Raw genomic sequence first — 24,177 nt, 5'->3', positions numbered from 1 at the left:
GCTGACAACAAAGAAGTCCAAATCATCCATGGAGATCACATCTTAATTCATTCACTATAAACGAGAACGGGCAAAGTCCTCTCAGCGTTTCCAAGATTCTTCATTTATCCTAGACCAGCATTAAAGTTACCTGACTGAAATCAGTGTAGTTCTTGTCTCCTTCATCTTGCCCAGCTGCATGGGCCTGACAATAATTCTGCTCAACTCTGAAATCACCCCATTCATGAAATGCATGGGAAATAAAAATAAGTCAGTAATGGATGAAAATGAAGAATGAGAAATAAGGCTGAGTTACCATTGGATAATTAATTTAAATATGAACATACAGGAATTAGAGAATCAAGACTAAACTGCATTGAATAAGTAAAGGCCTAAAGCAAACCAAAGAAGATATACTGTGATGCAGTATACTTCTAAGTACTCTAGGCTAAGCTTTTCCAACTGTGTTCTAGAGAATTTTAGTATTCTGCAAAAGACCAGGGTGGGGGGGGGGAGTTCATCTGAATGCAACCAGGGGTATCCATAGCCATTTTTCTAGGACAGTGTTTCTCAACCTGGCTGGGGAATTCTGGGAGTTAAAATCCACACATCTTAAAATGGCCAAGGTTGAGAAGCATTGTTCTAGGATATAGCCGAAAGGGGGGGGGCTTGTTTTCCAGTGAAAAAAAATTCATAGCTGCCTTTTTTTTTAGATCAGGGGTTCTGGGAATTTTTTTTTTTTTAACGAAAATGTTCCATGGCTTGAAAAAGTTTGAAAGCCCCTGCTCTAGCAATTAACAATTCTGCATCTCTGTAAAGTAAGTGCAGTCCAACACAAGGTGCTACCAACTAAGGTTCAACTCCTAAAGACTGCAGGAACAAATACTTTCCATCCTGGCCTGTTGCCAGTAGCAACTTCTAGCTGGTCTGTGGACATATCAGAAGTTGCTTTGATCCCATCTCTTGACTGTATCTGTTCAGTTCCCTTTCTTCAACCTTGCTATCAGACCTTGCCAAAGTCTCTTCCTTTCAGCATCTGTTCCCTGAGACATGTACTATACTCTGTCTAATGTTTAGGCCAGCAGACTTCATTAGAGACATAATATTTAACCAAGTTCCAATGTTTTACTACTGTACAGAGAAAAGCGTAAGTTGCAGAGCAAGGAACTGGGGAAAGGATGAAGTAATCAAATATTTGTATGTATCTTTCTTGTGCTTCCTAACTCCAAAAAGAGGGATTCGTTATCAGATTCTCAATCTTGGCAACTATTGTAAGGAGATGACATTTTGTTCCTAAACTGACTGGGAAGAAATGTATTTAATTACCTCACTTCACTGAATGCCACAAAGCTAGTTTGTTTGATCTTATCTGCTTGATGGTCTCTTGCAGGCCAACAACCAATAATTATGTACATCAAAGTCCTCACAGGCAACTTGCTATTTAAAAGCCAGATTTCTCTGAAATGTAAAGTCTCCTTTGTTTAGCCTTGTCATCTGAAGAAACGTTATCTATTCTAGTAGAAGAAAAAAGAGGGGAGGTCTGCAAAAAGATCAGGTTGCTGCTGATATACCAAAATAAACTTTGGCATTTAAAATAGATGTCAAGGAAGAAGGGTATGATTTTTGTCATGGATGCAATAAGAGAAATGTATTTAAACTAGGAGTATGCTACCTGTAAAAAAGTAAAGATGCCCTGAAGCTGACCTTGCCTCCTGTGGTGGCTTCATAGATACAATTGTGCAGTTTTTCTCAGATGTGTGGAAGTGATTTCCCCCATTGCCGCCTTCTGGGATGTTTTTTTTAACTTCCCAGTCTAGCCTATAGCCCTAGTATTTTGGCAGGGCAGTGTTTCCAAGCTCATCTTTGCTTAGCTTCTGAGCCCTATAAGGAGGAGGACGGTCTTGAAGGTACACAAAGACATTTGATTGCTAGAGCTAAAGGTCAACCTTTATCTAACAATTACATGATTGTTGTCACTAAATGATTTTTTTTCTTTTAGCATTTAGTAGTCTAGACCAGAAAATTAAGGAGAAAGGTAGCTTATCTTAATTCCTTGAAGGCTTGTTTTATTAAAAAACATGTACCCCCAAGCTGGTTTTCATTCTGCAGAGAAAATAACCCCCAGGTAAGGTTTCTAAGCAAGATATTATAAAAGGCAAAAGGCAGGGAAAGTCGTAATCTTGATACTAAAGCCAGAAAGCCTTCAGGATTTTATTATCAATTTAGCCTGTGGTGTTGTTGTTTTTTTCCTTACATCCCCACATTTCAAGCTAATATGCCATTTTTTTCCCCAGAAAAATCTGTGGACTGAATACAGTACTCTCAAGCCCTCACTTTATATACACTTGGTGGAAAAGCTGGGTACAAATCAAATAAATACTATTGCAGGCGTATATACACTTAAAAATCCAAAGGTTTTGAGTTTTATTTTTCCTCAGCAGCACAGAATTTCACAGAGTTTATGTGCTGTGTATGTATTAAAAGGCAGTGGCCAAACGTTAGCACGTTGCCACAATGTGTTAAGTATGACAGTTGAGATATTCAGTAAAACAGTTCAAAATGCAAGTGTTAGGATTACCAGGCTGACCTGTTGAAAAACAATTGCTCACTTTTCTCTAATTATACATCTGAAGTCTGCCTCACCTAGAGCCCCCAGTAGAAAAGATATGGAGTCATCACTGAGGCTTGTCCAACCACTCTTTAAAGCCCCAGGGAAGTAATTGACCCATTGTTTCAACGAGCAATCATCCTGCCCTGAGCCAAAAAGTTCATGTTTGTCCTATACTTTTTGCCAAATACATAACATCGCTCCACAAATCCAAGCACAGCCAAATGTAAATATTTATCTGAAAAACTATTATGATTCCTTCATCACATTTTGTACCTCTTCAATTGAAGTATAAAATGATAGCATTCCAAAATGTTACGAGAGGATATTCTCAGGGTAGCCAGTCATTCCGGAATTAAGATTCAGTTCATGGTTTCCTGAGGCCCTCCCACTCAAATGACACAGGCATTATATTTTTAAAATCTAAACTATGCTCCCAGACAAGATTTATTTGTGGTGAGGTCATCTTAACCCTTTCCTTTTCCTTGTTTTCCCACCTGTATGTGGGAGATCTAACCTGCTTTTTATATATGGTTGCAAAACCTGGAACAACCTTTTCCAAAGAAATACATAAGGCAGAAAAAAACAGTGAAGACATGTTAATTGCAACCTGAGCTTGATTAAAGTAATGCATAATGCCTGAAAGATGGTAACTGCTGGTTCACTGTGCATTTTTAAAATTAATTATTCAATTGTAACTGTTATTTTCATGAATTTTTAAACTGTTCCATGAGCCAACACATGAAAGCAATCTGCCCTAAAATAATCAATAAATAAAGATATGGGCACTACAGGTAGTCCTCACTTAACAACCACAATTGGGACCAGAATTTCAGTTGCTAAGTGAAGCAGTCATTAAGTGAATCTAACCCAATTTTACAGCCTTTTTTGCGGCAGTCATTAAGCGAATCACCATGGGCGTTAAGTGAACCAAGTGGTTGTTAAGCAAATCATGTGGTTCCCCATTGATTTTGCTTGCCAGAAGCCGGCTGAGAAGGTCAAAAATGGCAATCATGCATGTGACCATGGGGACATTGTAACAGTTGTAAGTGTGAGAACAGGTCATAAGTCAGTTTTTTCAGCACTGTCGTAAGTCCGAACCATCACTAAATAAATGGTGGTTAAGCGACGACTATCTGTAATACCCTCCTCTATTTTGAGATACATTCAGTCCAAGTCTGGTTTGAAGATAAAGAGATATATAAGTAGAAGGAAAGATACTTGGATACAAGAGTGGGCAGCAACTTAAACCACCACAGATGGAATATATATTATCACTGCTATTTAAATTACAACATTTTAAAAGTGCATCTGTGCATACAAATTAGCACCTGTAGCTGTTTTATAAATGTGTGTCCCTTTTTGTCCCTTCTTTAAATGAATCCTTTTATTGATGGTTCATTGAGTCTTAATATTAAAATCCGTTTATTCATTAAATCCATTAATACATCTTAATACCAATTTCTCTTCTCAGCTAGGCCAAAAGCATGAACAAAGTGTGAGAAATGAAAATGGAAAATCAGTAGAGAAGATTAAGACGACCCCTTTCTTCTCCTCCTGAACCCATATGATTTGGAGAGTGGGGGAGTAGAGAAAGGAAAGGAAGAGGAACTGCAAATTACAGAATTGTCGTATAATTTGAACTTCACACTGCTTTGTAGCAAACAGAAATCATGTCACTAACAATTAGTTTGCTAAAATCTATTTATGTTAGTTATCTTGAGCTTTCAAACTTGGATCTGATGCAGACTTTCTCAACCTTTTTACCCTTGAAATATTTTTCAGGGAACCTCTGCACATTCAGGCTCAAGTATAGGCCAGAAGGTACAGAATTATTATATCCGTTTCACGTGAGGGCCTGTATATATGCATTCACAGTGTTCCTACACTAAAAACAAAGAATGAAACGTACCTCTTTAATGTGAAGTTGCCTGAATTTGAAATAATTAAAATAAATTGTGATCTTCCAGGAAACCCCTAGTGACCTCTCGTGGAACCCGAGGGTGCCACGGAACCCTGGCTGAGAAACCCTGATCTAATGGGTCAAAATTTAAAAATTTCCTCTTAAGATTAAAAACTGCATTGCTAACATGCTTTCTCAGAAGTTAGTTTTTGTCCATCCAGTGGGATCTATCTCTTGATAAGGGCTGCTGAACCTTAACAGGTATGGCTGAAGACTAATAGGAAAAGACAAGGTGCTGTAAAAATAATTGAAAACAATTCTTTGCAAGCAGCACACTGGTTTCTTTTCTTCCTTTCTCGGGAGAAACAACCTATAATATGATTATAGATGCAACTTCAAGTCATGCAGCCCCTGTTCAGCTTTATTTCCTTTTCTGGTTTTTTTGAGAATTTGATCTGAATTACTGTAAAGCTCTTACATTTTTTAGATACCTACCCTAATCTCAAATGTTTAGCTGTTAACAGATTTCTGGAACGACGTTTCCAAAATGTAAAAGCCCTGGGATTCAACTTGAAATGATATAATACAAAGTTTACTTTTAAATTGTGTGTAAACAGAATCTATATAAAATGTCCATACCCAGTGTTTCCTACCTGAGTCTTCAGTGTCACTTCTGAAAGTGTACTCTCAATTAAAGGAGGCATGCCTGGCATGGTGTATGAGACAGATCATCTTCCTTTGAGTTCAGACAACCGTGCTGCCTCACAGCATCAGTTATGATCCAATATTCAGTGTAGACAATGGTATTACTGATGCAGGACTGAACAAGAGCAAAAAAGACACTTTACCCCGAAAATGGTAGGTCTGCTTTGAAATGGCATTTATTTAAAGTGTGAGCAGACAATTCTGGCCAGGGGAAGCTGCACTTTTTCCTTCTATCAATCACCCATCTGTCTAGTTTTTCTTCTGAGAATCACACAAGCCACAGCTAGTGACACAGTGACTGGGTGTGGCCATAGTGTTATGTCTAGTTTTGGAATTCTAGGGGGCTCATTTTACAAATGTTGCCTAACATTTGCATATTGCTGCAGAATTTCAGCCTTGGGAGACTTCAGGACTTCAAGACTTCAGGATTTCAAGAATGGTTTTAATTGTTGATTTTACTGTAAAGCGCCCAGAGTCCCCCTTTTGGGGGGAGATGGGAGGTAATAGAAATTTGAAAAATAAATAAATAAATAAATCCAGCCTTGGGAGACTTTCTCAAAAATGCTTGAAGCGCTGCAATTGCTGCTCATAGGCCTATTAGAAATATTAAAAACAACACAGTGCAATGCTGCTATATTTATGAAAGTACTAAGTGCACACCATGCTAATACACAAGAGAAAAAAGCCATACTTTTGATGATCCATGGCATCACACAGTTGCTTCTGTGGATTTCCTTTTTCCTTTTTCCTATAATTTTTAGCCTGTGAATCTGCTTAAGTTCCACTCTTTGGTTGTTTATTCTTATAGTTTTTTTTTTTAATCAGACCTTTCTGCCTGTAAGTCCCATATCATTTGGGGAAACAAAGTTTGGACAGCCCTCCTGTCTTGCTTGGTGCTGTCTACTCCCTGTTGAATGATTTATTTCTCATGTCTCTCAAGCAGCATTCTTCTAGCATACCATTTGGAGATTATTCTTCTATAATTTAATTTTATATGTATTGCTGCATGTTTATTACACATTTTACACATGCTGGCTAGAGAATTCTGGGAATTGAAGTCCACACCCCTTAAGGTTGCCAAGTTTGAGAAACACTGGTCTAAAGCATCCTCCCCCAATCTGAACATCTTCCAGACTGAGTGGACTTCAATTCCCAGAATTCTCCAGCCAGTAGTAGTCATTAATGAGAATTCTGGGAGTTGAAGTTTATACATCTAGACAGTGCCCTGATGGGGGAAGGCTCATCTTCCCCCATCTTTACTTCAAACTTTACAGATTATCTGAACAGCAATATCTAGTAGCAGAACAGATTGGTAGTTGCAGTTTACTTTAGGAAAGAGAACCTGGTCCAGAAATACCTGTTATGCATTCTGCAATAAAATAAAAGCTCTGAGGATCATGATCATAGAAAAACTGTCTATAATATCTCATATTTTTTTAAAAAAAGTGAAGTTTACCTCCAAATATTGGTAAACCATATGGAGAGTCTGATTGGCCACACTGAAGATATTCCTCCAGTCAAAGTTCATCATACCATCCTTTCTTTTCTCTGGGGGTCCATTATAGAGAAAATTGATAACATCTTCCACAGCTAGACCTTCACCACCAAATTGTTCGTTTAAGAAACCTTTCACAGTAGGGTTTTGCAAAATGTCCTATAGGTAAAATATCAGATTTAACTTCGCAGTCCAGCTGGGAAAGTATAACATTGATAACTCTTAAGGGGGAAATGAATAACACCTGCCAAATACAGATTTCCAAATTCTATTTATCATGTAAATGTGAATTCAGGAGAAAATGGCATTTCTGGGGAAATGTTTGATCTTTTACACACCTGCTGGTTGCTCACTTTAAATGCTGTGCCTCAAAGCCAGTTCCCCTCCCAGTAAGAGTTCTAGTTTCAGAGCGCACCGGGGAAAGACAATTAAACATAGGGGTAGCACATTTGTTGCCAAAGGAAGCAATAAAGATCTCCCTCCTGGCTACTTGCTTCATGGATTAAGATGAATGGCTACACTAAACTGTCATTAATTGAATTTTGTTTCAGTGCTGGTGCTGGAATTGCAACAGTTCTAAATTACTAAGTTTGGGCAATAAAAATTAACCATTAAGAACAGAAACACATTTAGAAAAAAAATAAATGTGTTTTAAAAGCCAAGCATTTTAGATTTTAATTTAGACATCTCTGGGAGCCTTCCTCTCCATGTGTATTAAACATCTTGTCCTTAGCTAGCACTTTTGCTGGCTGAGGATGGGAGTGAAAATCCATAATTGGACAGTACCAATTTGGGAAGATTACTCTAGAAATTTGATATGTAAATAATGATGGGTGCCTATGCTGAACAAGAAGGCTGCATTTGCATCTCATTTATTCCCACATAGAGAGGCCTTTACTCCGCGGCACTTGTCCTGCTTTTTTTTTTTTTAATGCAGGTGTTCCATGCATGCAGTTTGGACTTTCTTGGTTCCTGGACATCAGATGATTTTAAACTCTTCTGTTCCTAATATAAACAAAATAAAACAGGCTTGCCCATTTACCATTTGATAAATAAGTTACTGCAAAACAAAAACAAAACAACCCAGTAATTGATACCAAAGTTAGCGCAGCAACTTATCCCTCTCAATATGTCCAGGAAGGAAGATCTGGTCATAATGAAATGATCTTCCATGAAACTTAGGAGTGTGAACTATAGTTCCTGCCGAAATGTATCTTTAATTAACCACCTACTTAGAATCTAAGCTTATATTACTACAATATGTTTACAGAGAATGAGTCTTTCAAAATCTATTCATATTGCTAGGTAAATCTTTGCCAGTTTCAAAGTATCAACTGAATTGTATCAGAGACCTTGGACAAACTAGTTCCCTTTTGATCCCAAGGGTGCATCATAGAAGCAGAAAGCTGGAAAGGGTGTTGGACATTCTTGTTTAATCCAGGATCTGCAATGCAGAATACAGCTACAGCATTCCTGACAGATGAATTTACATCTTCCTCTTGAGTACCTATGGCGAAGAATAATCCATCACTCCTCCAAAGGTGAATTCTATTCCCTTCAATTTTTAACCATTAGCTTTAGGCCTGTTTTCTGGAACAGTGTTTCTCAACCTTGGCAATTTTAAGATGTATGGACTTCAACTCCAAGAATTCCCCAGCCACCTGGTTGAGGAATTCTGGGAGTTGAAGTCCATGCATCTTAAAAGTTGCCAAGGTTGAGAAACATTGCTCTGGAGTAACAGAGAACAAACCTGCTGCACCTTCTCTAATGTCCAACACCCTTTCCAGCTTTCTGCTTCTATGATGCACCCTTGGGATCAAAAGGGAACTAGTTTGTCCAAGGTCTCTGATACAATTCAGTGGGTCTGGAGGTGGGTCTGGAGGCCACATGGGCCAGCCTTTATAGATCCTTAGATGTATTCTTGTTCAAAGATCTATTTTTTTAACTTTGATGCTCCACACTAAATTATTGTACTTTAGTTGCCTTTCCATTCTAAGCAAAGCGTCTGTACCTACTCGGATCATGTTCATTTGTACACTGTCGTTGAAGAAGTTCCACAGTTGAGGTCCCACTTCTTTCCATGCTTTAGCCAAGAGTCTCAAGCGTTCAAGTTCTTCAAATGTGGAATTTGCCTGAGGAATTTAAAATATATTGAATGAGGAAAAGGAAAATTGGGTGTTTATATTTGTTGACTTTGTTAAATTTTGCAAATCAACTTTGTAAAAAAGAAGTGACATTCTTTGGAATGCAATGAGTTCTCTATGACTTCCCACATTTGGAGGTACAAATCAATAAATACTTTCAAATTTTCTTTTGTAATTCTCTGAAGTTTGGAATCACTGAATTAGGAAGAAAAATATTTGATCTTTTTCTCCTAACTCCTAAATACTCTGGATTGTGTGTGTGTTTGTGTGTGTGCGTGTGTTTAAAGCAACAAGGAATAGAAGATGCTTTGAGAATGAAATATTTTTATTAATGTAATTGTTTTGCTGAATGGACTTTTCTACTAAAGTGTTTAAACACTCCCTATAGAAATAATCAGAAAGGGGTGGAGGGAGGAGAAAAACTCTTACATTCTTCAGTATCTTCTGTACTGCAGGTGAATCAGGAGCAAAGAGGATTTTCCCCATCAGCAGTGGTTTCATAGTTCTCCAAATTATTTTGGTTAAAGTGTTTGATTCCATGCTTTGTATCAACTGATTACAAAAGGGTGCTGTTAGAAAGGGACAAGGAGAAAAGACAGCTTACATTGTATAATAGGAGGAGGAAGGAGTATTAGGTATGTTTGCCGCCTTGAGTTATTTATAAAAATAATAAAGGCGGGATAGAAAATAATAAATAAATAAATAATGCTGAGCCAGTTTCACTGTTCAATGCACCCTGCAGAGTCTATCCTCCAGAAAGAATCTTTTCATATTACTAAAAGAAAATCACAGTCCCTAGGAACTGAACAGGCTGAGCAGAACTACTTGTTCTGCATTTGTGTATCTGCCATGTCATGGTTACAAAAGCAGTGGAATAGTGTTTGAATAAAAATTGGGGAAAAGAAATAATACATTTATTGAGAGTATTGTGGAACAGACATGGCTTCAGCAGCAGACACATTTTTCTTTCCCCTGTATTTTTTCTATTCTTGTATTTTTAGTTTCTTGCCTAATGAATAACTCTGGAAATCTTGAAAGCTGGCATAGTTAACTCAAACTGGCCATGACCCAGGGCTATTTTTGTGTTTTTTTTAAGGGAGAGTTAGAAATGAGAAAAAAATGTTGGTTACTTTTTCCTAGTTTTTTATTTGTGCAAAATTTCAAAGATAGTTCAATCAGTAAAGTGAATGAAAACTTAATATTTACATAACATTAGAACAAAAATAGAATAAACCGACATCATATATCTCTGTAATCAAAACACTCTGTGCTTCAAGATAAACAGGACTTCATTAGAATAAAATGTGTCTTTGTACAGGAAAATGGCAAGCATAACACCATAATATAACAAATGTTTTTTATGATTAGCTTTGGAGTCCCCAGATATCATACACACACGACACAGCCACATTCAGCAGACTGTTGTAGTTGTGATGAGGCTTTTAGTTCAATCCTGGAATAAACCTGTTTTCATTTCTGTAAACATTAATAAAATGGGCATCTGTATCCTCACAATAGCTTTGGAATACCTCAAATTCTACCTTCAAATATTCATTACAGATGTGGCCTCATTATTGGATCAACTCTACTTGCTCAAACTCTTTACAAATCAAGATCCCGAGAATGAGGAAAGAACTTATGGTAACTAGGTAGCTTGCTAATTATGCAGAATTAAAGATATTCATAGCAAAGCGTTGCTCATGAATTGCAAAGGTTATTGAAAAATTATGAAATCAGATGAACTGTTACCAACATCAAAAGCAAGAGATGCCATTAAATGCAACTTAATTATCAATCTATAGGTAAAGGCCATCTACATTTAATACAACATTGAGAACAAGCAGAAATGCAGAAAGTTCAGTTAAAACAGACCAAACAGACCATTCTCAAGCCTTAAATAGCATCTGATATAATGACATATGTTATGAATACAATTCCCAGTTATTTAAAAGTAGGAGTGAGCTTTTTATATCAAGCATTTTGTTAACAAAAGAATTTTCTGCAAAACCGTTTTGCAAGTTTTACAGAAATCTTTCCCTAATGGCTGGAAGTTCCAGCACTGTCCACATCTGAGTCTTTGGGTAGCTCTTTCTGAAGCACCTGGTAGTTCTCAAAACACTACCAGTCTCAGACAAGATAGCACACTTGCACTGCCAGAAAAGATACACAGCTATCAGATTCCTACCTTAATGTTTCCAGCTGTTTTTTGCCTTAACTCAGATGAAACACTAATTGTTCAGGCCAAATAGCCAAAATGACTAATGGGGTAGTGACACTATCAATGTCTAGGCAAATCCATCAATCTCACATGAAGTCATGGTCCAAATGGGAGACTTACTGGTTGTGTTGTCATAAAAATAAATGGATTCCTTTTTTGTAGTGTCAACTCCAAGGAAGGCCTTGTAATTATTATCTTCATACCAGTTTAGTGAGAGTATTCTGGAGCCACCTCCCTCAGGGTAACCGCAGAACAGGTCCGATAAAATGCTCAGCAGCTGCCGTAAGGATGCTGGCTCTTCCTCGTGAAGAAGTGGCTGGAGCGTTGACAAAAGGGCCCGAACACTTGGCCTCTGAATTAACTGCCATGAAACAAGGCATCTTAATGAGTGGTTTTAAACTAAGAACCAAAAGGAGATCAGATACCTGTGCAGCCTTTGTGAATCAAAGTACACTACCACAAACATAGATGAGGAATCCTGCCCCCTTCTTGGTATGAGGCTGAAAAGAAAAAGCAAACATTGTACTCCTATGGTCCTCCACTCTGAACCAGCACTACCGTTAGGCAAAAGCCAGATTTCCACTCATGCCTGATTGTGTTTTCTAGAATCACCCAATTATTGTTGTGCCAAAAAACTAGTAATGACAACAGATTTTAAATTGCCTCAGTGATAGCTGTGTGATGATAGAAATTACTAGTGAGGATCCTGCCAGAGTGAAGCAGCAGTTACCAGGGTATCGTTAGAAGGCAACACAAACACACACATATATCTCAGCCCATGGTGAGCTAAGCCCTCTCCCGGTGCCTGGAGGCTGTTATGGTCTGGATGGGGAGCAATGGGTTGAAACTGAACCCTGGCAAGATGGAATGGCTCTGGGTTTGGGGCCCTTTGGTTCATAGAGAATGGCAACCTTTGGTCTTGGATGGGGTTGCACTACCCCAGATGGACCTGGTGCATGATTTGGGGGTTCTTTAGGTCTTGTGACTCTTGCTTATGTAGAAGCAACCTTGTCCAAATGATAATTGGCTGCAAATGGCCAGGGAAACTGGCTGGAAATGGCCAGGAAAAGTAGTACTAATGCACATATGTAAGTACCTTGATGATTAAAAAAAAAATCACAACAAAAAGAAAAGTTTATGTAGTGAGTCATGGATAGTGAGAACATTTTTTTTTAAGTGTGTGAAATTATTGAGCTGGCCTTCTGACTTAATTCCAACCTGAAGGACAATTCACTTTGCCAGTCCCAACCAATGTCAGCTGAAAACCAGTGTCTTTTAAATGTTGCATTTGGAGAGAGATGCAATTAAGATTTGTGAGTTACAGACAGGACCTTGAATTTAACAAATAAAAATGGAGAGGAATAATGGAACTTCATATGTATCTGAATATCAGTTTTTAAACCATGCTCACTTACCTTTTGCACTGCTTGAGATACGTTAGAAAATATTCGGCCCCACAACGGTAGGTCAGCACCTTGTGCATTACTGTCCCAAACAGTGGGAAGCTGCAAATGGAGAGACATACAGACTGGTGAGACGTTACTAGAAGCTCACTCACGATGATCCAGGGATGTTTGCCTCCCAAGTCTATTGAATTTTTTCCCAGTCTGCACAGCTTTGGAGTGGTGGGGTTGTAAAACCAGTTCAAATATAGTGATAGCAGCAGTATCAAAACTAGCTGTTGTCATGCGCTGCCTACCTCTGAATAACACTCAGACACTGGTTTGCGGATCAGGCTCTGGTTTATTTGCAGGGCAGGTACAGCGTTGGTAGAAAAAAGCTGAGAGTGACAGGAGCGCGCCGGTGCGGGGTTTAAATACCCCGTGCCGGTCAGCGCCCCCTCGCTCACGGTCACGTCACCCCCCTTTGTCCAATACGTTGCCCTGCCGGTGGGTGAGGGTTTCCGGGATCGCCCATCATCAGGTTTCCCATTCCTCTGCTGATTGCTTTCAGCTGGGCGATCCCCGTTGTATTGCCGCTGATGGCTTGGGTGGCTCCGTGATCCGTTTAGCTATTGTTTGTTAGCCGTTAGTCGTTGTGGGTTGATGGCTACTTATCTTGTACCCCTTCACCTATTTCCTTGTCATTGTCATGTGTGCCATTGCGCTGATGACTTTAGCTCAACGGCACTCATGACATACTGCCCCCTTTTCGAATAGTGTTCTCCCCCGGTTTTCTGGGTTTTCCCCGTGGAGCTGTCAAAACACCACATTTTTTTTTTTTTTTTTTTCAAAGTTCCCGCCGGAGTAGTTGTCGCCCCTCCCTTTGCTCCTCCCTCTACCACGTGCCTTCCCAGGGTGTGTCCATGGTACGCATGCTCGGGTTCTGACCTGGCGTGCGCATGCTCCAGTCACACCCTGTTTGTTTGGCTCAGTTCGGCGAGGAGAGAGGCGTGGCTGGTCGGGTGCTTCTCAGCTCCAGGTAGGGCCCTTCTTTTTCTTATTTAAAGTGCGTCGCCTTTGTTGTGTCTCCTGGGCGTTGCCCCCAGGTTGCCCTGTTGACTTGCTTGCCACTCCCCCGCGGCCGGGGGGCGGGGGGAGGGTGCTGGCGAACGTTTGTCACCACCCCGTGGGCCCGGGGCGGGGGGAGTGAGTCCCGGGGGGGGGAAGGTCCACCCAAGTCGCGGGCTTGGGGGGGGCCCTTTCCCTTGGGGCACGGGAGGCGGGGGGGGGGGCTGCGGGGGGGGGGTTTGGTTTTGCTGACCTTGGTTGCGGTTTGTCGGGGTATGCCCGGTGAAATGCTCTGGTCAGGTCAGGCGCGTTAACGTTGTGCGCCGCCACCCATTCCGGGTGGGGGAAGTGTTTCCACCTGACCAGATAGTGTAGAGTTCCTCGTTGCTTGCGGGAGTCGAGAATGTCCCTTATCTCGAAGTGGTGTTGCCCGTCGATCATCACCGGTGCGGGCTGTGGCGTGCTTGGGTGCCATCGGGAGGTGGTTGCCGGTTTCAGGAGGCTGGTGTGGAACACCGGGTGGAGTCTCCGGAGGTTGTGTGGCAGGTCCAAGCGTATTGCTACCGGGTTCACTATTTGCGTGACTCGGAACGGCCCGATGTACTTAGGCCCCAGTTTTTTCGAGGGTTGGGTTGACTTTAGGAACTTGGTGGATAGATAGGCCATATCCCCCGCCTGGAACGTCGGTTGTTGGCGCCGGTGCTTGTCGGCCTGCTCTTTGTAGGCAGCCTGTGCATCCTTCAGCGCCGCCGTGATTACTGGCCATGCTTCCGCGATCTTCCGTCCCCAGTCGCTAGCGTCCACCTGGGGTTCTGGGGGTTGAGGTAGCTCCGGTATGGGGACGAAGTCGCGCCCCGAGACTACTTCGAACGGAGTTTTCCCCGTGCTCGTGTGGACGGCGTTGTTGTATGCGACTTCGGCGAACGGGAGCAGTTCAGCCCAGTCGTCTTGGTGGTAGTTAGTATATGATCGTATAAATTGCTCTAAGGTGGCATTAAGAACCTCAGTGGCTCCGTCCGTCTGAGGGTGCCAAGCCGTAGATAGGGCCTGTTGGGTCCCCGTCAGCTTCAGGAAGGCCCACCAGAATTTGGAGGTGAACTGTGTGCCCCTGTCGGTCACCACACGTGCGGGACATCCGTGTAGCCTGTACACGTGGATGAGGAAGAGTTTGGCTAGCTGTTGTGAGGATGGGACCGACGTGCAGGGGATGAAGTGGGCCTGCTTTGAGAAGTAGTCCTTCACCACCCAAATGGCCGTTTTCTTCTGGCTGGGTGGGAGGTCCACTATAAAATCCATAGAGATTTCCTCCCATGGGCGGGAGGGTTCTGCCACCCGTTGCAATAGCCCCGCGGGTTTGCCTGGTGCCCGTTTGGCCCTAGCGCACGTTGGGCAGGACGCCACGTAGGTTTTTACGTCTCGCCTGAGCGCGGGCCACCAGAATTGACGCCGTGTTAGGTGTAGGGTCTTGAGGAACCCAAAGTGTCCCGCTTGCTTGGCGTCGTGTGACCTATGCAAGATCGCCTGGCGTTGCGAGTCCGGGACGTAGATTCTGCCTTCCCCCCATGCCAGGTCCTGTGCCATCGTTACCTTGTCGGGGTTTGCCAGGAACCAGGGGTCGGTTTTGAGGGCGGCGGCGAGGTCCGTGCGCATTCCCCCTGGTAGTTGCGGTTGGCTTCTTTCCGTCGCCGGTTGTCCCGCCGTCGGCTGCGCCGTAGAGTCGAGCTGCCTCCGTGCGCCGCTTCGGGTGGTCACGGCCATCCCCAGTTGCGAGGCGGATAGGACCGTCCCAATGGTGTCTGGGGCGGGCTCTTCGTCTTGGGGCAGTCGGGAGAGGGCGTCGGCCAGGAAGTTCTTCTTGCCCGGCATGAACTTCAGCTGGAAATCAAAGCGGCTGAAGAATTGGGCCCATCGGACCTGTTTTGGGCTAAGGCGTCTAGGCGTTCGTAGGGCCTCGAGGTTCCGGTGGTCAGTCCAGACCTCGAATGGTTGGGTGGCTCCCTCGAGTAGGTGTCGCCATGTCTCTAGTGCCGATTTCACCGCGAAGGCTTCTTTCTCCCAGACGTGCCATCGCCTCTCTGTCTTGGAAAACTTCCTTGACAGGTAGGCGCATGGTTTCAGGAGTCCCGTGGGGTCTTTCTGTAGCAGGATGGCTCCCAGGGAGAAGTCTGAGGCGTCGGCTTGGACCACGAACGGCCGTTCTGGGTCCGGGTGCGCGAGGATTGGCTCCGTAGTGAACAGCGCTTTCAGCTTGTCGAATGCGGTCTGGCACGCGGGAGTCCAATTCAGCACTGTGCCTGGGTTCTTGGCGCGTCGGGTGTCCCCCACCCCTTTGGTTTTGAGGAGGTCCGTTAAGGGGAGGGCTATCTCAGCGAACCCCCGGGCGAATGACCTGTAGAAATTCGCGAATCCGAGGAAGCTCTGTAGTTGCCGTCTGTTGCGGGGCCGCTCCCAGTTTAGCACCGCTTCGACTTTTGCGGGGTCCATTTCGATGCCGTCCCCGGAGATTCGGTACCCCAGATAGTCTAGGCGCTCTTTGTGAAACTCGCACTTTGTAGGCTTTGCATAGAGCTGCGCCCTTCTGAGCTTGTCGAGGACTTGCCTGACTAGGGTTACATGTTCCTCGTGCGTTTTTGTGTAAATAAGGACGTCGTCGATGTAGACCAGGACCCCTTTGAACAGATGTTCATGCAGTACCTCATTGATGAGCTGCATGAACACCCCAGGGGCCCCCGCGAGTCCGAAGGGCAGTACCTTGTACTGGAAAGCGCCTAGGGGGCAGTTAAACGCCGTCTTCCATTCGTCCCCCTCCCTGATTCGGATGCGATAGTACGCCTCGCGAAGGTCCAATTTGGAAAAGACTTTGCCCGTGGACAGGTGGGCGAGCATGTCCTTCACCAGGGGTAAGGGGTATTTGTTGGACAGGGAAGCCGCGTTTAGGCCCCGGTAGTCGGTGCAGAGCCGTAGGGTCCCGTCTTTCTTCTCCCGGAATAAGACGGGGGCTCCGACCGGTGAGCATGCTGGCTCTATGAATCCCCTGTCTAGGTTTTTATCGATGAACTCCCGGAGGGTTGCCATCTCCTTCGGGGTCATCGAATAGATCTTTGGTCTAGGTAAGGGGACGTCGGGCAGTAGGTCGATCCGGCAATCCGTCTTGCGGTGGGGGGGTAGTTGGTCAGCTTCTGCCTCTCCGAAGACCTCGGAGAAGTCGGCGTATTGTTCTGGTAGGTCTGCTGTGGTAGCGGCGTTGTCTTGTGTGGTCGCCTCCGCTCGTCCTACCGTGGGGTTGCTTCTGGCCGCTGGAACTGGTGCTCGATACTCGCCGTCGCCGAATGTGAAGGTGCGGGTCTCCCAGTTGATCCGCGGGTTGTTTGTCGCGAGCCATGGCATCCCCAGGACTGCAATGGGCCGTCCGATGTGCGTGACTACGAACGATGTGCGCTCGGTGTGAGTGCCCATTTGCAGGGTGACCGGCTCGGTTTGTAGCGTGGCTGGTTTCCCTCCCGCTGTAGAGCCGTCCAGCTGGTGGAATGCCAGCGGCGTGGGGAGGGGGAAGCAGCGGAGGTCGAGTTTGGCGACTAGGTCGGGGTGGATGAGGTTTTTTGAGCACCCCGAGTCCACTAGTGCCGCGGCCGTGGTGGCTCCGTTGCCGGCAGAGAGTTGAATTGCTGCCATTATTACGGGGCTTTCGTCGTTTCGTTGAGGTGGTCCGCATTGCTGTCCCACCGCCTGCCTCGCCACGCGTCTCAGGGCAAGCGGGGAGCATTTCCCGCCGGCTGGTCGGGGTCTGTATTGTCCTCTTCCCCCCAGTAAGCGTCCCAGCCCTCTTCTGGTGTCGCTGTGGCCACGGTCATTCGTCGGTGAGGGGGCGGCCCCGGGTTGGGTTGTTTGGGGCTAATTTTCGGAGTGGGTTTGGGCGCGCTGGTCGGCGGTCGGTTGGCGAAGCAATCCGCCGTCTTGTGCCCTAATTTGCCACACCTCCCGCAGGGCTCCCGGTTGAACTTCTTTGTTGGGTATATGGGGCCGGCCATCCCCCCGTGTGGTGCGGGTACCTTTTTCCCGGCATAGTTTGTGTCTTCCGTGGTTGTCATGAGGAAGGTGCGGTGCGCATGTTCGGCTTTCCCCGCGAGGTGGATCCACCCGTGTAGCGTTTCTGGGTCGTCGCGGTAGAGGGCCCATTGGAGAACGTCGCGGTTGAGCCCCCTTTTGAACATTTCCAGCAGGGTGGTCTCGGACCAGTCGCTGACCTTCCCCGCGAGGGCTTTGAACTCCAGGGCGTAGTCAGGGACCGTGCGTGTGCCCTGTTTAAGTCTTTGGAGTGCGCTTTTCGCCCTTACTTTGGCTAGGGGGTCTTCGAAGTAGTTTTTCATCTCATTGATGAAAGCAGGGAAGGTGGCGAGGGCGGGGGAGCTGGACTCGTACAGTTGGACGTACCAGTCCGCCGCCCTGTCTTGGAGTTTGATCGCCACGGCGGCGATCTTGTCGGCCTCGGAGTCATAGGAGTGTCCGTGCCTCCCCATGAACTCCCTAGCGTTGGTCACGAAAAACGAGAGTTTTGTGGGGGTCCCATCGAAGAAGATGGGGAAGTCCTTTGGGGCCCGGGCGTTTTGTGCGGCCCCGCCTCTCGCTTCCCGGGATGTGGTGTCGGCCGCCTGTGCCGTCTGCTGACCCTCCGCTGGCCCGTGTGGGTTCGGTGCTTCGCTCGGGGTGTGGGCTTGTGCGGGGACGTCGTTGGGTGGCGCGGGGGGCATGAGCGCCTGGAGCATGGTCCGGAGTTCCGTCAGTTGAGCCCGCATGGCCGCGAGTTCAGCTCGTGCCTCCTCGTCCACAGCCCGCGCCGCCGCTGGGGCCGGTTCCGTTGGCGCGTCCTCGGGGGTGGGTTGCCGGCGGGGTTCATCGTCCCTCTGCCGCGGGTCCGCTTCCTCCGCCGTCTGATGGGTGTCTCCGTCGTCCTCCTCCGTGTTGACCGCCGTGGGGCTGTCGCTCCACGCCCGTTGCTGGGGTGCGATGTGGGGCGCGGGGTCCTCCGCTGGTTTCGGAAGTCGTGCTGCTCCCTCCCGCGGTCGGGTTGCCTCCGTCGCCATCTCCCCTTGGGGTTGGAGCTGAGGCTCGGGTCGGGTGGGGTGGGCGTCCATGGCTCCGGGAGTCCGCGGTGCCTCTGGCCTTGGTCGGTCCTCCTCTGTCTCTTGCCGCGCGGCTCGCCCTCCTTGCCCGCGCCGCTCCGGCCTCATCTTGCTGGTCTTCTCGCCGTCTACTCCTCCCGCGGCTCGTTGTCGTCCGGTGGGGCTCGGCGAGGCTGAGTTTATGACTCTCAGCTTTATGTCATGCGCTGCCTACCTCTGAATAACACTCAGACACTGGTTTGCGGATCAGGCTCTGGTTTATTTGCAGGGCAGGTACAGCGTTGGTAGAAAAAAGCTGAGAGTGACAGGAGCGCGCCGGTGCGGGGTTTAAATACCCCGCGCCGGTCAGCGCCCCCTCGCTCACGGTCACGTCACCCCCCTTTGTCCAATACGTTGCCCTGCCGGTGGGTGAGGGTTTCCGGGATCGCCCATCATCAGGTTTCCCATTCCTCTGCTGATTGCTTTCAGCTGGGCGATCCCCGTTGTATTGCCGCTGATGGCTTGGGTGGCTCCGTGATCCGTTTAGCTATTGTTTGTTAGCCGTTAGTCGTTGTGGGTTGATGGCTACTTATCTTGTACCCCTTCACCTATTTCCTTGTCATTGTCATGTGTGCCATTGCGCTGATGACTTTAGCTCAACGGCACTCATGACAGCTGTGTATAAAAGTGTGCATCTGTCATCCTTGTTGTATGGAAGGGAGAATTGGGTATGTCAGGGGAAACATAAATGCATGTTGAATACATTGTGAAGGGTTTCCTTAAGAAGTATTTGTGATAATACAAGAAGAGATGTAATCAAGGATGAATGGGTGATGAATGTTGATTGAATACAAAGTGTGTGACCAGTACTAAGGAAGGTCATTGAGGTCACATAGAGAGAATGAATGTTGATCACATTGCATATACGAAGGAAGAATGAATGGGTCAAAAGGAAGGTGAAGATCGAGAAAGTCTTCATTGTATGAAGTTGATGAGATTCTTAGAAAGAGGGAGTTGAGAAGTCTAAAAAACAAAAGGCAATATATGAACTGCTGTATAGATGTGGTAGACGCCAGGATAGAAAGGGTAGGGATAATGTTGGTTTGGTGTGAATTAGATTTAACTGTTTCCTTTTCTTTCTCTTCCCTCATGACTTTAATTTCTTTGGCATGCTATTTATTTCTCCTTTGCTACACTCTGCAGAACATTGCTTGCCCCAAAAGGGAATTTTTTTACCTTTATTTATATTATTTATTATTGTATTTTATTCTCTGTGTTTTATGGTTATTGTTTTTAATCGATTGTTGTAAACCGCCCAGAGTCCCCTGAAGGGAGGAGATGGGTGGGGACAAATTAGATAAATAAATAAATAAATAAAATATTTTGATGAGTATGTATATATGTATACTGTACATGTTGTAGGATTTATGCTGATAATTCTCTTTGGACAGTTTAGACAGAACCAAATCTTGGATTAGAGGAAAATAAAGCTATTTTGTGTCAGTAGCCTAAAGTTAACAGGGTTGCTGGAATTGGGATCAGACAGTACCTTAATCAGGTTATCTTATGTATGTAAGAAAGGACCTTGAGGGCTTTTTCAATACATTAATTCAGGGCTAATCACACTGGTCTCCCAATTCCAGTGGAACAATTCATCCTGCTTAACGGGAACATGTGATAACTTTTCATGAGTCCACATATTTTTAAGCTGTCCTTAGAAAATTACATAAAACCTAAAAGCATGCAATGCTTCAGGTAACATTCTGTGACATGGAACCCTCAAAATTTGTTGAGACTATAAACCCCAATAGTATACTTCATTTCACACTCATTGTCCAACCACACAGTTATCCTTTTTATGTAAAACAATACTATTCTGATGTAACACTAGTGGCTTGAAACAACTTTGCTGATGATCAAGCATTTGTAGAGCCAGAAAGAATGCATTTTTCTTTCCTAGATGGTGAACTGAAATATACAAGACAAATTGGAATGCATGGGCTGCGCTTGTTTCCACCCTTCAGACTGTGGGAAACATATAATTCAAGTATGAAGATGATCCACTCCCTTTACCTTTTAGGTATGTCCTTCTGAGTTGTTGACATTATTTCAGAATACATCACTCAGTGGAATCACACATACCACAGATTACATGGGAGGCCTTTCTTGTTCATGGTCTATCTGTCACTTATGAGAAAGTCCAGCAAAACCAGGAAATTGTAGGGTGAGCAATTTTACAAGGCAAGCAAGGAATTTTAAGAATTCATCTAATCCGTATTGCTCTCTGTTCATTTCCTTGCTCTACCACAGCTTTCCACTAGTGACTTGGATTAATTAAAATATTAAACCATCCTTTAGAATCCCTCAACTGGATGTGATTCTTCATTTGACTTGCATTTTCAGCTTTTAACAGCCCTTGATTTTTGCCCAGAAAAGGCAGCATACATATGTATTTATTAAAACTGCTTATATTATAGGTGACGCTGTGCCATTCTAAGTCTGTAACCTCACGTATGGTCAGCTGAGGCTTAATTCTGAGACAACAGGCATAGGTTTGCATCGCACTTGCCACTGATAAATCAGGTGAAAATAACTTAAAAATTGCCCATCAGGAATATTAAGCCAAAAATATTAAGGTACACTGCACATCATTGGCCTTTACTGATAAAAAGGGAAAGTTGTGGCACTATGCTCTCATGAACTGATAAAGCTGATTCTTTATATTATAAGGAAAGAAGAAAAGACCGTGACAAAGATATGCTATTTTGGGCAAGGTCCTTGTACTTCAGCTAATTTCCTCCTTAGTCTTAATCTTAGTCTTACAATTGCTTCATAGAATATAGCCAAAAAGCCTTAAAGCATCCTTACACAACATTGTATACTACAGATATATGAGATTTCTATTCCAGTTATGGAAGTTGAAGTTCAGTATATTTGGAAACCAGAACAGAGGAGAAGGTTGTCTATACTTGGATGCCAGGTGGTCATAAATTCAAAGTCACCAATCCTTTTGTTTGATGCTTCTCACCAAGAGCTCCAGGCTAATGAAATTTCACCCTTTCATTACTTTTACATGCAGTTTTGGCATATTTCCTGATGTTCCCTTTACTTTAATCTCTATCAGACTTAGTCAACAAAGCTATTGACTGTGAAGGCTGGAGAAATGGAGTTTGGAAATCAAACACACCTAGAGGGCATCAATTTGTGGATGGCTGCTCTACAAAATGAACAGTAAGAATAGGAAACCAATGCAGAGCCATTTTGGAGTAACTACAGCAGGCTTATGATACATGGATTTCCTGTCAGGCTGTTATATTTGTTCCTCAGAATTTGGGGCAAAATAAAAGCCTTTATTTTATTTAATTTATTCAATTTATATGGCTGCCCATTTCATACACATGACTCCGGGCAGCTAACAATGCTGAAAAATAAGATAAAAACAGTATAACAAAATCATAAATAACATATATAGCAGGCAAGAAAAAACAACCAACAACAACTAACATAGCTATGATATGGGTTCAGCCACACATCCAGGGCTGCAGGCTCAATGACAAAACCAAAGGTCAGTGGTGTTGGGACAGTTCTGATCTCTGGGAGAATGATGTCCCAGATGGCAGGCACCACAATAGAAAAGGCACTCTTCCTGGATCCTGCCAGAAGACAGTCCCTTATGGACGGAATCCTGAACATGCCTCTCCTGCTAGATCTAACAGGATGGGTAGATACAAGTGAGAAAGATGATCCTGCAAATAACCTGGCCCCAAGCCATAAATGGCTTTAAAAGTAACTACCAGCACCTCAGATTGAACCCAGAAGCATAGTGGCAACCAATACAGCTTGTGGAGCAGAGGTGTTACATGCATGGAACAACAGGATCCCATAATTGCTCATGCCACTGTATTTTGCACCAGCTGAAGATTCTGAATACTCTTCAAAGGCAGCCTCGTGTAGAGCATATTGCAGTACTGTAGTCCAATCAGGAGGTGACCGAGGCATGAGTGACCATGAGCAGTGCCTCCCAGTCTTGGAATGGGATCAATTGGCACACATGTAGCCCTCCTAGCCAGGCCCACCACCTACAGGAGCCACAAGTCCAGGAAAAACCCCCAAATTTCTCCACAAATGGATAGATACCCTCTTTCTCACTCTCCCCCTTTCAGCAAGGAAACTCTTTCAATTCAGATTTCATTTCCTGGGGCAAATGCAGCAGCTCTCAATTGGATTGCAGGTCAAAAGGCCTCTGGAGGAACTAACTTCTGCTAAGGGCATCATTCCATCCTGACAGCCAGCTGACATGAAAGCAGAGAAAGGCTTCTACTGCACCAAAAATGTTTCAACTGTCAGAAACCTAACAAAATGACAGCTTTATGGAAAAGGCATGTTGGTATTTCAAACCAATTGTATAGCGGGAACAGAAGGGCCTGCAACCGAAAGAGCCCTGGGGCACTCAGGGTGCTTTATCTGAACTTTCTACAACTACAGTAGAAGAATAGAGGGACTGTGAGACTCACCCCAGAAAGTTTCCTAACATGCAGCTAACTTAAAGGCAAACGCTGATTCAAATATATACTGGAATACTGCTGGGGACTCTTGTATGCCCTTCTCCTCAATTGTACCTTGACAGAGCAAGCTTGGTTGATTCCCTCTGCCCACATTATCCGTCCCTGGTACCAGTCTGCAGAACCCTTCTGGAGGAAATCTAAAGAATGTGCTGACTCTGACAAGTATAAATGCACTCTTTCCTCCTTCAGCTCTCATCTTTTCCCTGCCAGACAAAACTCTGTTATTCTCTAATGAATGTGTCATGTAGCATCCCACCATTTGACTCATGCCCCAAATCTTCCTCCCTTCACTCCTGGAATCTTTAACAAAAAGAAAACTTGTTTCAAGGAAAAGATTTGTTAGTAATTTTCCAATCCACCCCAACACATCTCAGTACCTTCTGATTATAAATTGCTTCTCTTTTTGGCCTCAAAACCACACTGACTCTTACCCATCTTTAATTTTTGTTCCAATGATGCAACTTTCCTTTTTGCCTTGTATCCTGTTTTATTATTTTTAAAAATTATTTTTAAAAAAACATTTTTTAAAAAATGTTCAGCTCTTAAACATATTTCATACATTCCTTCCAACTATTTTGCTGGATTTGTGAAGAATGGAGGGAAAATCCACATCAGCTACGAATAATTTGTCACATAGGGTGATCTAGGTGTAACTTAGGGTGGTAAATGCATATACTTCTTCTGCATGTACCAATAGAAGTATTCTTATTTTAATATAAAACAAAAAGGTAGAGGAACTAGATTAGGAATAAGCAAATGAATTCTATTCCCAATAGTACCCAGAACTCTTTATCTTTCCAATTTATTTCTCCCAATAACTTGGGGAATTAAACTCCTTCTTTGGGGCAAACCAGTATTTGCCTGGCTTCATACAGTATCCTAGATTAGGCTAAAGTGATTGGGTAGTTTGTGGTTCAGAACATTGTAGGACCCACCTATTTAATTGCTTGGACCAAGCATATTAAGTGAATATAGGAATTATATTTTGTTGATCCAAATTTAAAGTTTAGT

The 24,177-nt window shown here is 44.1% G+C and overlaps 1 protein-coding gene across 1 annotated transcript in view; it reads right to left on the bottom strand.

Moving 5' to 3' along the window:
- The window catches only part of ABCA4 (ATP binding cassette subfamily A member 4), a 111,884-nt gene that overhangs the window by 67,245 nt on the left and 20,462 nt on the right, over nt 1-24,177 (bottom strand). The window contains exons 7-11 of the mRNA XM_063298291.1: nt 12,468-12,557; nt 11,173-11,413; nt 9,264-9,403; nt 8,706-8,822; nt 6,652-6,849 (exon numbers count right to left, since the gene is read on the bottom strand). Of these exons, the coding sequence (XP_063154361.1) occupies nt 6,652-6,849; nt 8,706-8,822; nt 9,264-9,403; nt 11,173-11,413; nt 12,468-12,557 (786 nt within the window). The remainder of the gene's footprint in view (nt 1-6,651; nt 6,850-8,705; nt 8,823-9,263; nt 9,404-11,172; nt 11,414-12,467; nt 12,558-24,177) is intronic.

This window comes from Candoia aspera, chromosome 3 (assembly GCF_035149785.1).
Source record: "Candoia aspera isolate rCanAsp1 chromosome 3, rCanAsp1.hap2, whole genome shotgun sequence".
NCBI lineage: Eukaryota > Metazoa > Chordata > Lepidosauria > Squamata > Boidae > Candoia > Candoia aspera.
This window is presented reverse-complemented; position numbering and strand designations above follow the sequence as displayed.